This window comes from Leptonychotes weddellii, chromosome 5 (genome assembly GCF_054177405.1).
Source record: "Leptonychotes weddellii isolate Sample4059 chromosome 5, ASM5417740v2, whole genome shotgun sequence".
Lineage (NCBI taxonomy): Eukaryota > Metazoa > Chordata > Mammalia > Carnivora > Phocidae > Leptonychotes > Leptonychotes weddellii.
This window is the reverse complement of record NC_138373.1, coordinates 27,042,790-27,058,552: the sequence shown is the minus strand read 5'-3', so window position 1 is coordinate 27,058,552 and position 15,763 is coordinate 27,042,790. Positions and strand designations below refer to the sequence as shown.

The following is a 15,763-nucleotide window of genomic DNA, read 5'->3' as shown; positions in this document are numbered from 1 at the left end:
GAGAATAGACTTTCCCCAGTATCCAGGGCTTCCTAATCTATCAGCAAAGACGGGAAACGCTGCTTAAAATCACTCACTCTATGCTGCTTTCTTCAGAGCTTCGTGGAGGTAGAAACGAGGGACAAGACTGCACCAATTCAAAACATACAGTCGATGGCTTTGGGCCATTTATATACGTATCAGTGAAAGCATCAGCACAAATAACATAAAAACCCCATCCATCACTCTCAGAAGTGTCCTTGTGCCCCTTTGTAATCTACTCTTCTCTCTCCTCTATACCCAGGCAACCACTAATCCACTTTTTGTTATCACAGTTTATTTATTTATATATGGCATCATGCAGTACTGTTTTCTGTCTCTTCTTTCATTGAGGAAAATTATTTTCATATTCTTCCATTTGTTTTGGGTATCAGTAGTTTGTTCTTTTTTATGTGGTATCCCCATACTGGGGATTCCAGTTTATTCCCTCACTGACGGATAGGTAGGCTTTTGGTTTGGGACCATTACAAGTAATTAAGATACAGTTGAGGAGCGATGGCTTTTCTTTTTTCATTAGAAGAGAAATTTCATTAACAAAAACTTGAAACATATAAAGAGTAAAAAAGGAGGGACTTGAAAAACTCTATACACGTGGGGAAAAGTCAGAAAATACATGCTATGTTTATGAAGAGAGATGTTCAGGGGCTGTTGGGTGGGGCTTGTGGACTGCTGTGTGCTGGTGTGGTAAATCCTCATTTTCATGGAGGGGCACAAATGTCCACTGAGGGAGAGGGAAGGACTCCTTCAAAAGTTGGGACAGGGGCGCCTGGGTGGCTCAGTCGTTAAGCGTCTGCCTTCTGCTCAGGTCATGATCCCGGGGTCCTGGGATCCAGCCCCGCATCGGGCTCCCTGCTCGGCGGGAAGCCTGCTTCTCCCTCTCCCAGTCCCCCTGCTTGTGTTCCCTCTCTCGCTGTCTCTCTCTGTCAAATAAATAAATAAATAAAATCTTTAAAAAAAAAAAAAAGTTGGGACAGCTACAGCTTTCAGAGGGTGTGGCCTCTGAGGTTGGTGATTGTGATTATGAAGGAAGCCAGTCCACCTTTTTGTGTGGTTTGCTCCATGATGTGTGCCTCTGAGGATTCAAGTGCACAGGTGGAAAGTTTGGTGGCACCAGGCTCATCTATTACCAGGCCTGCAGAGTTAGAAGGAAGCAAAGGTTGGGGTTATCTCCCACGCTGTTCTGGGAGGGGCGAGAAGAAAGTCAAGGCACCGTGAGAAAGTAAGGACAGCATGGCATCAGAGAGTTGGGAGAATTGTCAGGTGAGGGTACAAGAGAAAGTTAAGGACAGTAGGAGACTGTGTGGTGGGAGAATGGGGCTCAGACGTGAGGTTTTAGGGTATCACAGTAGCTGTGAGGAAGGTATAGGGCACGCCCATGGAAGTGGGGAACGGATATCAGAGATGAGGACGTTGCAGGTGAGGAGGGCCGTGAGCCGGGCATCTGTGATTTTGCGGGGGCCATGGTGCTGAAGTCTGCGGGAGGTGATGCGGAGAGCCAGCGCGAGAAGCAGCAGCTGGGTCTTCAGTGCCAGTAGGAAGAAGGCAGAAAGTTTGGGAGACATAGCAACTGGGAGCAAAGTGGCTGGCTAGATGACTTGAACTTGAGAACCACAAGGACTCCCGCAGTTGGGAACTCCTCTAGGCAATAGGGAACAAGAAGATTACAAAAGCCAGGAAACAAGGGTTTAAAAAGCCAAATTTTATTTGTATGTAAAAACCAATGTTCACAAGACTTAAAATCAAAGTTTCAACGGTCCAAAGAAAGCAGGTTGGTATACAGGTACCCCCAGGTGCTGGCTGTCAGTCCCTCGGTCACTAACGGCTCTGTACCCCCTCGGATACTGTCCCCAATTCCTGCTTCTAGTCTTCGCATTGCGATGCTCTGTGAGATTTGGCTCACTGCACATGGAGCTAGCACCAGTTAGGACAAAAACGCCTGTGGTCCCCAATATTATTATTCCAACAGAGAAAGCCATATGGTCAGAGGACTTGTGCACAAGGACAACTATTCCCAGGGTCCCAGTCAGCAGCCCTATGAGGTAATGATCTCATGTATTCACAGCAAGATATGCACTGGGTTCTTCCAGCTGCCTTCTCAGGAGCCTGGTCCTCTGATTATAAACTTGCACCTGCTGCAACATTATGATTTTTCTTTTTTGCTACAATGGTGAAGAGAAGACACAGAAGTATTACAAGTCAGAAATATCAGAAGGTTGAACAGAAACTGTTGTTCTTTGCTGAAGACATTGTCAGAGTTGCGCCTGAGTTAGCCATCAAAACTGTTTTCACCCTCTCCAGTGTCCTGACGCCTTAGCTCACAGGGCTGGCTTGTAGGAAGAGGGAAGCTTCCCTGCCAAGGAGACTTTCAGAAGGTCAGCATTAATCATGGGAAGTTTTTTTTTTTTTAAGATTTTATTTATTTATTTGACAGAGAGAGAGACAACAAGGGAGGGAACATAAGCAGGGAGAGTGGGAGAGGGAGAAGCAGGCTTCCTGTGGGTCAGGGAGCCCGATGTGGGTCTCGATCCCAGGACCCTGGGACCATGACCTGAGCCGAAGGCAGATGCCTAACGACTGAGCCACCCAGGCGCCCATAGATTTTTGCATTTTATTTTATTTTATTTTTATTTATTTTTTTTAAAGATTTTATTTATTTATTTGACAGAGAAAGACACAGCGAGAGAGGGAACACAAACGGGGAGTGGAAGAGGGAGAAGCAGACTCCCTGCCGAGCAGGGAGCCCGATGCGGGACTCGATCCCGGGACTCCAGGATCATGACCTGAGCCGAAGGCAGTCGCTTAACCAACTGAGCCACCCAGGCGCCCCGATTTTTGTATTTTAGATACAAGTGATCAAATTCAAGGTGAAAGGGTGCCTGGGTGGCTCGGGTGGTTGAGCATCCAACTTTGGGTTTCAGCTCGGGTCATGATCTCATGGTGGTGAGCCCCGTATGGCTCCATGCTCAGTGCAGAGTCTGCTTGAGATTCTCTCTCCCACTCCCTCTGCCCCTCCCCCTGCTCGTGCACGTGCTAAATAAATAAATAAATAAAATCTTTTAAAAAATAAGATGAGGTGTGCCTGGGTGGCTCAGTCGTTAAGCGACTGCCTTCGGCTCAGGTCATGGTCCCAGGGTCCTGGGATCGAGCCCCGCATCGGGCTCCCTGCTCAGCGGAGAGCCTGCTTCTTGCTCTGCCTACTTGTGCTCTCTATCTCTGTTAAATAAATAAAATAAAATAAAATAAATAAATAAATAAATAAATAAATAAAATAAATCTTAAAAAAAATAAGATGAAAGGTTAATTTAAGAGGAAGGACTGGAAGGGAACTTTGGACAGTTGCCTGAGGAACTGTGTGTTTTCTGTGAGTAGGGAACTCACTGCCAAGTGTAACAAGCAAGAAACTTAGGTCTAAACATACTTATTTGCTCCCTCAGTTCTCGTTCTGGTCCATCACCTACAACAATTGTCTTCAAACTGGGGCACATAGTCCCCGGGGACTTTCTGGGTATCACATAGGCGTGAGAACTTTAAGGGAATAGTTTCCAGGTCCTCAACTTCTATAGGTGCTTTGTTTTATTTGTTTTTGTTTTAAGTTTATTTATTTTTAATAATCACTACACCCAACGTGGGGCTCAAACTCACAACCCTGGGATCAAGGGTCACACACTCTCCCCGACTGAGCCAGCCAGCAGCAATGCCCAACAACCTGCAAAGTGTCCCCTTTCAAAATTGCCCTTCTCCCATTTAAGGGAAGAAAAGCATTGTACAGAGGTTTGGGTTTTGTTTGTTTTTTTGTTAAACCTTCAGGACAGAAAACCTAGGAAAAGTTGAAAATACATGATACCTGTGCTAAGAAAATGAAGGACTAGTGACTGGTAATCTTGTTAAATTGGTCCGGCGTTTGCCAATTTTTGCTTTCAACACTTCCTCGCCCTCAAATAGAAGAATGAATAGTTTGGTAAAAATAATTCAGTGGTGCCTCACTGTAATAATTGTGCATATTTGAGCAACTCTGAACAAAGCCAAAGAATTGAGCCACATTGCTAGAAGCCTCGTTCCATTTCCATCCAGCAATGTAAGGTTTCTCTGCACTTAAATCTGTGAAAAAGAAACATAGCAAGCCAAAGGAGGCTGAACCGCGTCTCCTTGTAACCGTAAGGAACAGTCATTCATGGAACTACGCACAAGGGAAAAGACCCAGCTCACTGAGAGAGGCGCTAATAACTACAAATCACAAAAACTGAAATCTTATCAACACACATAATATACACCATTCGATCCATTGTATGCTAGTAATTATAATTGTGTCTTAGACCAGAGTTAATACTTAGAGCTTTAGGGTCGCAGAAAATTAAAATTTATACTGATACATACTGACAGATACTTTCACGGCAGAATGGTCTGATAAGGGCATCAATCAGAGTTACACATAAAAATGGTACATTAGGGGCACCTAATCTGGCTCAGTTGGTGGATCATGTGACTCTTGATCTCATCTGGTCCAAGAGGCAGCTTTACAGTTAAAAAAAAAGCGTATATGTAAATGGTCAGATACCATTTAAGATGAAATGATTTTAGATGAAAAGAAAACATGTCTGTTTCTTTTATATGAATTAGGCTCGATTGGATAATTGCAATAACACGGATTCTCATGAGGAGCAATTTTCATGCATCAGATCAGTTTTTTTTTTAATTTAAGATTTTATTTATTTGCGAGAGAGACAATGAGAGAGAGACAGAGAGCATGAGAGGGAGGAGGGTCAGAGGGAGAAGCAGACTCCCCGCTGAGCAGGGAGCCCGATGCGGGACTCGATTCCGGGACTCCAGGATCATGACCTGAGCTGAAGGCAGTCGCTTAACCAACTGAGCCACCCAGTCGCCCCAGTTTTTTTTTCTTTAACACAATAGTGTAAATGCCTTGATCCTACAGATTTGGAAGAAACTCCTATCAAGGAGAGACTGGGGCCAAATGCATATGGTAAGTAGTTCACCTGAATGTCCTAGGAAAAAATTAGTAATAAAAAGAGGAAATAAAAGATGTTTCACTTAGGTTGGCTGTTTCATTTGGTTTCACCTGCAGAGAATTTGATAAAGATGTTACCAAGTGTAGGCAACTTTTAGTTGCCACATAAACTTTGTACCAGTGTTTCCCAGTGCTTCCTGAGCATAGGAATCACCTGACCTCTTGAGGGGATTTTTTTTGTTTTTTTAAGATTTATTTATTTATTTTAGAGATAGAAAGAGAGCACGAGCAGGGGAAGGGGCAGGGGGGAGGGGAATGGGGAGAGAGGGAGGGAGAGGGAAAGGGAGAGAATCCTAAGCAGACACACTGCTGAGTGCTGAGCCCAAAGTGGGGCTGGATCTCATGACCCTGATACCATGACCTGAGTTGAAACCAAGAGTCGGAGGCTTAACTGGCTGAGAAACTCAGGTGCCCCATCCTGACCTCTTGTTAAAGGGCCATCACATGCCAATTCCAAGCAAGAAGGTCTGCAGCGGGACCAGGAATGTGTACTTTTTAGAAGTGCCATCCCCCACTCCCAAAGATTTCTTTACATTTTCTTCTTGGTTTTAATGACACACATTTAAGGGACTCAAGTGAAGGAGTGCTGGTATTTAATAGTTATTACAAAATAACTTGGAAAATATAGACGAGAAGAAAAAATACTTATGCACAGGAAAAAATGTAAGAAATATATCAAATATTAAAATATTAACTGTGGGGGCGCCTGGGTGGCTCAGTCGTTAAGCGTCTGCCTTCGGATCAGGTCATGATCCCAGGGTCCTAGGATCGAGCCCCGAATCGGGCTCCCTGGTCAGCAGGAAGCCTGCTTCTCCCTCTCCCACTCCCCCTGCTTGCGTTCCCTCTCTCGCTGTGTCTCTGTCAAATAAATAAATAAAATCTTTAAAAAAAATAATAATTAAATAAATAAAATATTAACTGTGTTTATCTTTGGGAGACAGTATTATTTACAGATTCACAGGCAAAAGGGTTCAGAGCACATTAAAAATATCTCAGGGTGGCATTCCCATTTCAGAGATAGAAAAAACAAGCACAGAAGTATATTTATGGTCATTTCAAAACAGAATACCTCAAGAAAACATGAAGACCAACCACAGAGCGGGAGAAAATATTTGCAAAACATACATCTGATAAAGGACAATTATCAAAAATATACAAAGAACTCTTAAAACTCACCAGGAAAACAACCTGATTAAAAAATGGGCCAAAGATCCTAATAGACACCTTGCCAAACAAGATACACTGATGGCAAACAAGCCTATTTCACATCTTATGTCATAAGGAAAATGCAAACTAAAACGAGGAGATAGTACTACACCAATATGAGAATGGCCAAAATCCGGAACACCACCAAACGCTGATGAGGATGTGGAGCAAAGGGGCCTCTCGTTTACCACTGGTGAAGGCAAAATGGTGCAGCCACTTTGGAAGACGGTTTGATGGTTTCTTATAAAACTAAACTAGTTCTCTTACTATATGATAAAGCAATTGTGCTCCTGGGTATTTATTCAAAGGAGTTGAAAACTTATGTCCACACAAAAAGCCAGCACCTGGCTGTCTTAGTTGGTGGAGCATGCAACTCTTGATCTCGGGGCTGTGAGTTCGAGCCCCACATTGGGTGGGGAGCTTATTTAAAAATAAAAATCTTTTTTAAAAAAAAGAATAAAAATAACCTGAATTCCCCAGCCAGAGATAACCATTATTAGCATTGTGTGGCTATTTTCCAGTCTTTTGATGCCTTAGAGACTTTAAGATAGAATTCGAAGGAGATTGTGTATACAGTAACTTTTTTTTGTCCCATTAATAATAAACAGCAAACATCCCACCATGTTTATTAACTTAAATATTTAATTTACTTTTATTTATTTATATTCCTTAATTTTTTTTTTTTTAAAAGATTTTATTTGACAGAGAAAGGCACAGCGAGAGAGGGAACCCAAGCAGGGGGAGTGGGAGAGGGAGAAGCAGGCTCCCCGCCGAGCAGGGAGCCTGATGTGGGGCTCGATCCCAGGACCCTGAGATCATGACCTGAGCCGAAGGCAGACGCTTAACGACTGAGCCACCCAGGTGCCCCCTTAATTTTTTTTTAAGTAGGCTCCACGCCCAACGTGGGGCTTGAACTCACGACCCTGAGATCAAGAGTCGCACGCTCCACTGACTGAGCCAGCCAGGTGCCCCTAAATATTTAGTCTAAATACTTCTTTACTCATGTGTTTAGATATTTCTGTCATTTGTAATGATTGCATAGTTTTTCAGTGAATTGATCTGTGTTTGTTAAGCACTGTGTATGTGTCAGGCACTGTTTTAAGTGCGGATTAAGTCTGTACTTGACAGTGTTACGTCAGCTTCAGGGGTACACCTTAGTGAGCTCACAATTCTACACACGAAGCTATGCGCATTGGGAGAACTGTCGTTACCATCTGCCACCATACAGGATTAGGGTGTTACGGACTCTATTCCCTATACTGTACTTTTCATCCCCGATTTATTTTATAGCTGGAAGTCTGTACTTCTTAATCCCCTTCATCTATTTTGCCTATCCCTGCCCCCCAATTTTTCCACATCCATCTTGTGTCTTTTGGGTTAGAGCCATCCTAGTGGTGTGAAGCCGTATCTCATGGTTTTGATTTGCATTTCCCTGATGATGAATGATGTTCATCAATTTTTCCTGTGCTTGTTGGCTATTTGTAAATCTTCTTTGGGCAGATGTCCATTCAGATCCTTTGCTCATTTTAAAAATTGGATTGCCTTGGGGGCGCGCCTGGGAGCCTCAGTCGGTTAAGCGTCTCCCTTCGGCTCAGGTCATGATCCCGGAGTCCTGGGATTGAGCCCCTCATCGGGGTCCCTCTCCCTCTCCCCACCGCTAGTGCTCTGGCTCTAATAAATAAATAAAATCTCGGGGCGCCTGGGTGGCTCAGTTGGTTAAGCGACTGCCTTCGGCTCGGGTCATGATCCTGGAGTCCCTGGATCGAGTCCCGCATCGGGCTCCCTGCTTGGCAGGGAGTCTGCTTCTCCCTCTGACCCTCCCCCCTCTCATGTGCTTGCTCTCTCTCATTCTCTCTCTCTCTCTCAAATAAATAAATAAAATCTTTTTAAAAAAAAATAAATAAAATCTAAAAAATAAACAAACAAAAAACATCTAAATAGTTGCCATTTTCTAAGCCCATCATCCCAAAATAATCAGCATAACTCAGATTTTATTTGTGGTCCATTATCACATGCGTTAATTCCTTTAAAACCCAAGGACTGATGAGGGCCTCTGATCATTCATAAAGTCCTATGGGGAATCTTGATGCTGTGCGTATTAACACAGGGAAAACAGTAGCAATTTTTTTTTAAGCAGGCTCCATGCCAGTGTGGAGCCCAATGTGGGGCTTGAACTCACGACCCTGAGCTCAAGGCCTGAGCTCAGATGATGAGCTCAGATCAAGAGTTGGACACTTCGGGGCGCCTGGGTGGCTCAGATGGTAAAGTATCTGCCTTTGGCTTAGGTCATGATCCCAGGGTCCTGGGATTGAGCCCCGAATCGGGCTCCCTGCTCCGCAGGAAGCCTGCTTCTCCCTCCTCTACTCCCCCTGCTTGTGTTCCCTCTCTCGCTGTGTCTCTCTCTGTCATAAAAAAAAAGAGTTGGACACTTGACTGCACCACTCGGGTGACCCGCAAACAGTAGCAATTTAAGGAGAAAGAAATGTAGGTAGTGCAGAGCCTTCAAATATCTGATAAAATGGCCAAAGACTTCTCTGCTATTTAAACCCTTAACACATGTGACAGGGCGCCTGGGAGGCTCAGTCGGTTAAGTGTCTGACTCATGGGTTTGGCTCAGGTCATGATCTCAGGGTCGTGGGATCCAGTCCTGCACTGGGCTCCACGCTCAGTGCGGAATCTGCTTGAGATTCTCTCTCCCTCTCCCTTTACCCCTCCCCCCAGCTCACACTCTTCCTCTAAAAATTAAATCAAAAAAAAAAACAAAAACAAAAACATCAGCCACTTACCTCTTGAACCCCAAAAGCGTGATCTGCCATAGCAGAGATTTTCTGTACCAGACCCCTGACAGCTCGCGGCCCTATCAGTTAGCTGGGATCGTGCCTGAGCCTTAGAAACCTGGTAGAATGACTTGTGCCTTTTCCTTGCGATTTCGAGTTTTCACCCGTTCCCCAACTGAGGAAGTTTCAGTAAATCTGCCATTTCCACTGTAGAGAATTTAGGAGTGAAACCTGATGCGCAAAGGACAGGAAGGTAAACAGCTGCTTCACGTTCAACCAGGACCAAGCCACAGACCAAAGAATCACTTGGGTGTCGCAAAATCTTTATTTGGCTAGAGGCTGGGATGAAAACACCACACACAGCTATCCCCCCCACCCTGAAATTAGGTCCCGTAGAGAGAGGACTAGCGTGATTATGTACAGGAGTTTGCCTCTGGAAAACAGCACTTAAGTCTCTGTCTCTGAAGCCAGTCTGGCCACATCCCCACACCTCGTTTCTGTGGGAAACCCGGTTACACTCATCCTCGACATTAAATGCACACTCAAGTATTTTAGAGGCTCTCGTGATTTAAAAAGTTAACATTACAATCTAAAAAGCAAAAGCTTTGGCTCCTTGGACTTGAAGGAGGACCACCTGACGCCTGACTTGTTTCCGAGCCACATGATCCTGGACAGCACACTTCCCCGGCTACTAGCACAGTGCGTCCATCGCTCGCCACCAGGGACGTGGACCCCCACTCCCACCCAGGGAGAGGCTGGGTCATTCACCGCTTCAGAACATCCAAAATGTACACAGTCTACACGGGAGTAAATGCACGCAGGCTGAGGAGGGCTTGGAGGAAGACGGACTGTATTTCTTACCTCCAGCAGGGCAGGACTCCTCTGCCCCCATCAATGGCTCCCTGGTAACTAGCCTTACCGAATGCACGCTGACTCAGTGACCCACAGCCACAGCGGGCTGCCACCGAGATCAATTATGCCGATCTCAAGGGCCCTTCCCAAAACCCACCAAGACTTTCTCCTACGTTCCACAGCGAGTGTCCGGCAGTGAGCCCATCCCGGTAATGCGGACAAGCTTTGGGGGGGCTTGCACAAACCAGTGTAACGGAGCCTAGGTGAACAGAGCATGGAAAACAGACGGGGGAGAGGGTCACATCGGAGGGATTCAAGTAAAACCAGCAAGACAGGGAAGGCTGCTGGTTCGCTCAGAAGCAAATGGTACACTTTAATAATAAACCACCACAGAGAAGCACTGTATTTTCCCCCTGTCCTATTAGCAAATGCACAGAAGAGCAACTTAAAAAAATGGATTTACTTCAGAACTACTGGTTCTCACACACACAAACATACATCAGGATTACTTGCGGAGGTTTTAAAAAACAGGTAAGTCTGGGCCTCACTCCTGGAGAAGACTGCATGGCGTGGGGCTCGGAACCCCGGCATTTTTAAAAAGCTCTTCGGGGAGTGTGGATGTTTCCTTCTGCTTGAGTCTCTTGATTTTTAGGTCGACTGGGGTACTTTGGGCTTTTTGGGCCACTGTTTGGGGGTGCGGGGAGCTTTTTTCGCAGATTTACTAGCAGTAGTGAAGAACTTGGCCCCTGGCTTTTTGGTCATCTGTCTTGGGTCTTTTTTCCCCAGTGAAGAGTTTTTTTCTTTCTCTGCCTCTTCTTTGATTCTTGGCTTCTTCCCCAGGCCATTGCCTGGGGTCTTGGGCTCTGCAGCCTTCGGGGTCTCCAAACTCGGAAAGGCCTTTCTCTTCTTCCCACGGGGTGTGCTGGGGGCAGGACTCTTTTTTGGAGACTTCTTTCCTGCGGCGTGTTTTTGCACCTAAGAAAAAGCAGGGAGTTAAGTGTGAGGGAAGACAAACCCTGACAATGTCACTCTGAAAACTGCTGTCTTTATCATGTCACCCCCAGAAGGGACAGCCCAATATGAGGAGATGAGGGATGGCTTTGCCTTTTGCCTTGCCGGCACTCCGGAAGGCAACTGTTTTCCGTCACTAAGGACCGTAGCAAGGACCCTGGTGCTCTCCTGGGTCCAGTCAACAGAGAACCGCCTTTGCCTTTCGTGGGGACGCCCGGAATAGCCCACTGGGAGCACCGCAGAGAGCCTGTGCCCCAATCCTGACTCTTCTCCACCTTCAGTTGTATATTCCTTGCCTGTGGGTGAGGACAGGAGGTTCCCAAACTGTGTGTGTAAAAACCACCCGGGCCGCCTGTCAGGAAACCCTGCTTCCCAAAGGCAGACCGAGAGGCTCTTGGAGGGGACAGAGTGTCGCACGCCAGGAGGCTGGGATTTCCCAGCAGTCCAGATGACAGCTGGGGACAGCTCTAGTGACAGATGCGTCTAAAACGGGAGGAGGTTAGAGAGACTAAAACAGCTGGCAAAGCAAAACTTTGCTTTTCAGTAAATATAAAGCGATAGGATTGTTATGGGAAATCTGGAAAACGTAAGAAATACAAGAAACAAAAATTCTCTAATTTTAGCACACCATATTAATTACCTCTTATTCACTACCTTCTCCCCACAAGTGTGCATGCATTTAAAAGCCAAATGCTGGGGCGCCGGGATGGCTCGGTCGGTGAGCATCTGCCTTTGGCCTGGGTCGTGATCTCAGGGACCTGGGATCGAGCCCCACGTCAGGCTCCCTGCTCAGTGCAGTCTGCTTCTCCCTCTACGCCACCCCCCCCACCACCCATGCTGTCTCTCTCTCAAAAAATCTTTTTTTTTTTTTTTTTTTAAAGATTTTACTTAATTGTTTATCAGAGAGAAAGACAGAGAAAGCACAAAGCAGAGGGAGTGGCAGAGGGAGAAGCAGGCTTCCTGCTGAGCAGGGAGCCCGATGCGGGGCTTGATCCCAGGACCCTGGGATCATGACCTCAGCTGAAGGCAGACGCTTAACCGACTGAGCCACCCAAGCGTCCCTCAAATAACAAAATCTTAAAAAATAAAATAAATAAATGCATGCAAGCAAGCCAAATGCTACGCCCTTTCCCCAATAACTTTATTAGTATTCCCGAGGTCACTGAGTATTTCCTGACTGAACATCATTTCAAATTACTCATAACAACTGCTGCAAGGGTCCATGATGTGTCCTCATCCGTGCCTCTCCAGTGAACAATGAAACTTCTGCAGGTCATTACCCTGACGCGGTCTCCTAGCTGGGTTCCAAGGGCGCCAGCTACACACCAGCTGGTCAGCTGTGCCCTCCCCTCTTCCCATCTCCAGCATATTACCTCCCGCCCTGCGGGGACACACACGGTGTGCTTCTGCTAAAAACAACCACAATGTTTCCAGGTAACACAGGGATCCTCTGTGTTTACTTCAAGTAGATTTAAAACCTCAGTAGCACTTGGGGGGCACCTTTACAAGGAATACTTTTGCCAGGACGTGAAAATTTCAACACCCTGACGATTCTAGGGATTGCTGCTACCACACAAAATACCAAATGGGTCAAGGGCAGGGCTAGCCCTGGGACTGTCACTGCCACGTGCTGAGGCCAAGCCTGACACGAGGGACATGCAGGCTGCACCTGTGGTGAGGACAGCCCCCCGGGCTCTTAACACCCCCTCTTCTTCCCCCTCATGTTCAAGAGGCCTTCTAGCAGCTGGATGGACACGGAGAACAAGGAAAAACCGAACCGAAGAACCGAAAAGTTAAAAAACTCCGTTCCTTTAAACGATCCTGTGAAATCCATGCAGTCGGATTTCAGGAGCCAGCAGGGGTGGGGTGTTGGAGAGGTTTTGGGACCCAGCACCCAAGCCCGCCCTGGCCCTGCTCGGTTTTCTAAGGCTTAGATGTGGGGGATCCAGACTCACCGTCAGCAACAGAACCACTGCCCACATTTCTGCCCTGGCCTGCTTTATGAAACCACGGGCAGTGTTTCCTAAAATTCTAATGAAAATCAAAGAAAATACCTCTGCGTTTCCTTTCGCTGGCGTCTTCCCTATTGGCACCAGCAGAGGGATCTCGTCTTCGGATTCCTCCTGCACCTTAGACTGAGCTTTCACTCTACTGCCCTCTTTCTTCTTGTGCGCTCTCGGCTCCTCCTTCTGGGGGGGAGGGTCAGGCACTGGGGTACCACCAGTTTTGGGGCCCACGTCCTCCTTCTCTGGGGCCGACGGAGCTTTTCTAGCCTGCTTCATAAGCCTTTTGTTTTTCTTCTTCTCTTTTTGTTTTTCACGATACTCTTTTTGTTTTTGTTTTTTCTTTGCTTCCTACAAAACACACACACACAAAACCCCAAGCATAATTTTAGTAAGGGATACACTTGTTGGCAAATAAATGGCAGAGATTCAGCACTTGCAGTTCTGATTCCCCCTGGGCTTCTGGAAAGTGCCTCGATCTGTACCAATTCCGAGCAAACAAACCCCATTACCAGCACGTGAGCATCAACTCCAGTTTGGTTTTAACTCAGAGCCGAAGATGCTCGCTCTGTGAATTACACGTCGGGACTCAGAACCTGGGTTGTAGCCGGAGCTTCCGTGAAAGTTGATCTGGTTTATGGGGGAGTTAAGAATTATCCTAAATTGTAGAGTATTCTGATGTAATTTACGTCTCAATAAAACAATTTCAAAAAAACCCCCACAACTGATCATTTTTTCCCTACTGCAGGCTTGTGGCTTTAAGTGAAAACAGTAAAACATTTCCACAGCTAGAGGTCTGTTATCCTAACCACAGAATCCTGTTCAATAACATCCATAACTGTGTCCGATTCCATTTTAACCAGCAATTCCAACATTTTCACCAAGTCCTCAAATCAATCTGCTGACAAAATGCAAAAAATTCAGATTTCTTGCTTCTGGTAACAGCAAGTCTGTTTTTCTGGGTCACCTTCCCAATGAAAAGAAGTAAAAAAAAAAGTGGGGTAAAATATATTAAAAAAAATTTTTTTTCCCCTTAAAGGCATCAAGGAACCAACTACCTGCAAGACATTTGAAACAAGGACCCAGTGGGTAAGTGAGCCCAGAGGCAAATTCTGCCAAGAGTATTTGCTGATCCCTAATTTTTATGTTACCATGGGGTGCAGGTGGATGGAGAGAAATCAAATCCCAGTGTCCACACCAGGCAGGGACTGTAAGAGGAACCTGCCACAATAAGCTGGGAGGCCAGTGAGTTACTCTCGGGGTAAAGACAAACAGGAAGCAGAGCTGTGCAGAGTCTCAGCATTGTTTGCTTGGAATCATTCAGGGAATCTCAAGCTTTGAAATGTGCGTTCAGGGAGCCCCAGGCCCAGGGCCCTGAGGTGCCCAGCAGACGGAAATGGAAATCTTCTAGAGAAAGATCTTTATCTCACACCTCAGATTATTTCTACCAATCATTTTCCCAATGCGACGACCATGACACAAAGACGACCAGGTCCATGAAGAGCCAGCAGGGACACAGAACTGGCTGGGACACCAGCAGGGTGCCACTCAAATGATCCGATAGAACAGGAATGCTTAACGTGTTCCAGGAATTATAGTAAACTGGAGAACCATTTGTAGGTAGGTAATAAGAAAGTAAAAGAAGTAAAGCCAATTTGAAAAAGCAGCACACACATAACTTCTACAAGTAAAAAAAAAAAAAAGAAAAAAGAAATTAAAAGACCCAAATTAACTCACTGCACGCGATTAACACAGCTAAAGAAAAGTGTTAGCAAACTAGGAGACTGGTCTAACAAACAGCAAAAAAACGGAATTTTCCCTCATGTTGGCTTTTTTTTTTTCGCAACAGCACTGAAAACCTACACTCCCAAACTAAGGGGTTATCTGTTAGCCCAATGCAACAGTAAATTGTGCCCAGAAAAACGTTCTTAATGAACTAGATTTTGGTCTTCCTTTAGCTCTTCTTGCCACTACACGGGGTCCCGCTGAGCCTACTCGGGCCACTTAACTAACGTACCAATAAACACAAGATATTTGTACCCCGATATGCTTTATTCACACCACTGCTAACGGATCTCATCTGCAAAGCGGGAAGAATGCACACAACAGCAGGACCACTGGGAAAGCACCGTAGGTCAGGCAGAAAGGGCATCCACTCCTTTTCCTGGGCTGTGTTTACACCTGTGACTAAGCCCACCCGGTATGTAAAATCCTACTCACCTTTTTCTTCTGGCTGGGGGTGCATAATCCCTTTGCTTCATCCTGACAGCTAACAAATGAGGAAAAGATGGGCAGGGAAGCGGATCTCTCGGTTTTCACATACAGGAGTTTCACGCTTTCCCACTTCTGCAACAGACAAGAATGGTATTACCAGTCCGGGTTCTGGTTCTTTTAAACAAACAATCAATGGATGCATTGGTGAGACCGCACCTCTGGCAACTTTTGGGAAAGCCCCTTCGTCACGGCGATGATGTTATCAACGACGTGTTCAACCTCCATTCCAGTGTGGCCAACGCGGATAGTACTGGAATTTAATACAATATCGACACAAAGATTAAAAAAAATACTAATTTGTGTTTCAAAATAAAGCATAGGCAGGTAAGAAACATAAATACATGACCCCCCCCCCCAAAAAAAATCAGAGGTAGAAACCTTAAAATCTTTAGGGTTTCACTGTTCCTTTTTTTGCAGTTGTTTTATACAACTGATTTTTTTGTTAAAATTCAATTAACAGGGGCGCCTGGGTGGCTCAGTCGTTGGGCGTCTGCCTTCGGCTCCGGTCATGATCCCAGGGTCCTGGGATCAAGCCCCGCATCGGGCTCCCTGCTCGGCGGGAAGCCTGCTTCTCCCTC

At 45.8% G+C, this 15,763-nt stretch overlaps 1 protein-coding gene across 1 annotated transcript in view; it reads right to left on the bottom strand.

Moving 5' to 3' along the window:
- Window positions 1–10,342: 10,342 nt before the first annotated feature.
- Window positions 10,343–15,763, bottom strand: part of RSL1D1 (ribosomal L1 domain containing 1) — a 13,280-nt gene continuing 7,859 nt past the window's right edge. Inside the window, exons 6-9 of the mRNA XM_006739020.3 lie at window positions 15,342–15,435; window positions 15,132–15,257; window positions 12,963–13,262; window positions 10,343–10,872 (exon numbers count right to left, since the gene is read on the bottom strand). Of these exons, the coding sequence (XP_006739083.1) occupies window positions 10,546–10,872; window positions 12,963–13,262; window positions 15,132–15,257; window positions 15,342–15,435 (847 nt within the window). The 3' untranslated portion in view covers window positions 10,343–10,545. The remainder of the gene's footprint in view (window positions 10,873–12,962; window positions 13,263–15,131; window positions 15,258–15,341; window positions 15,436–15,763) is intronic.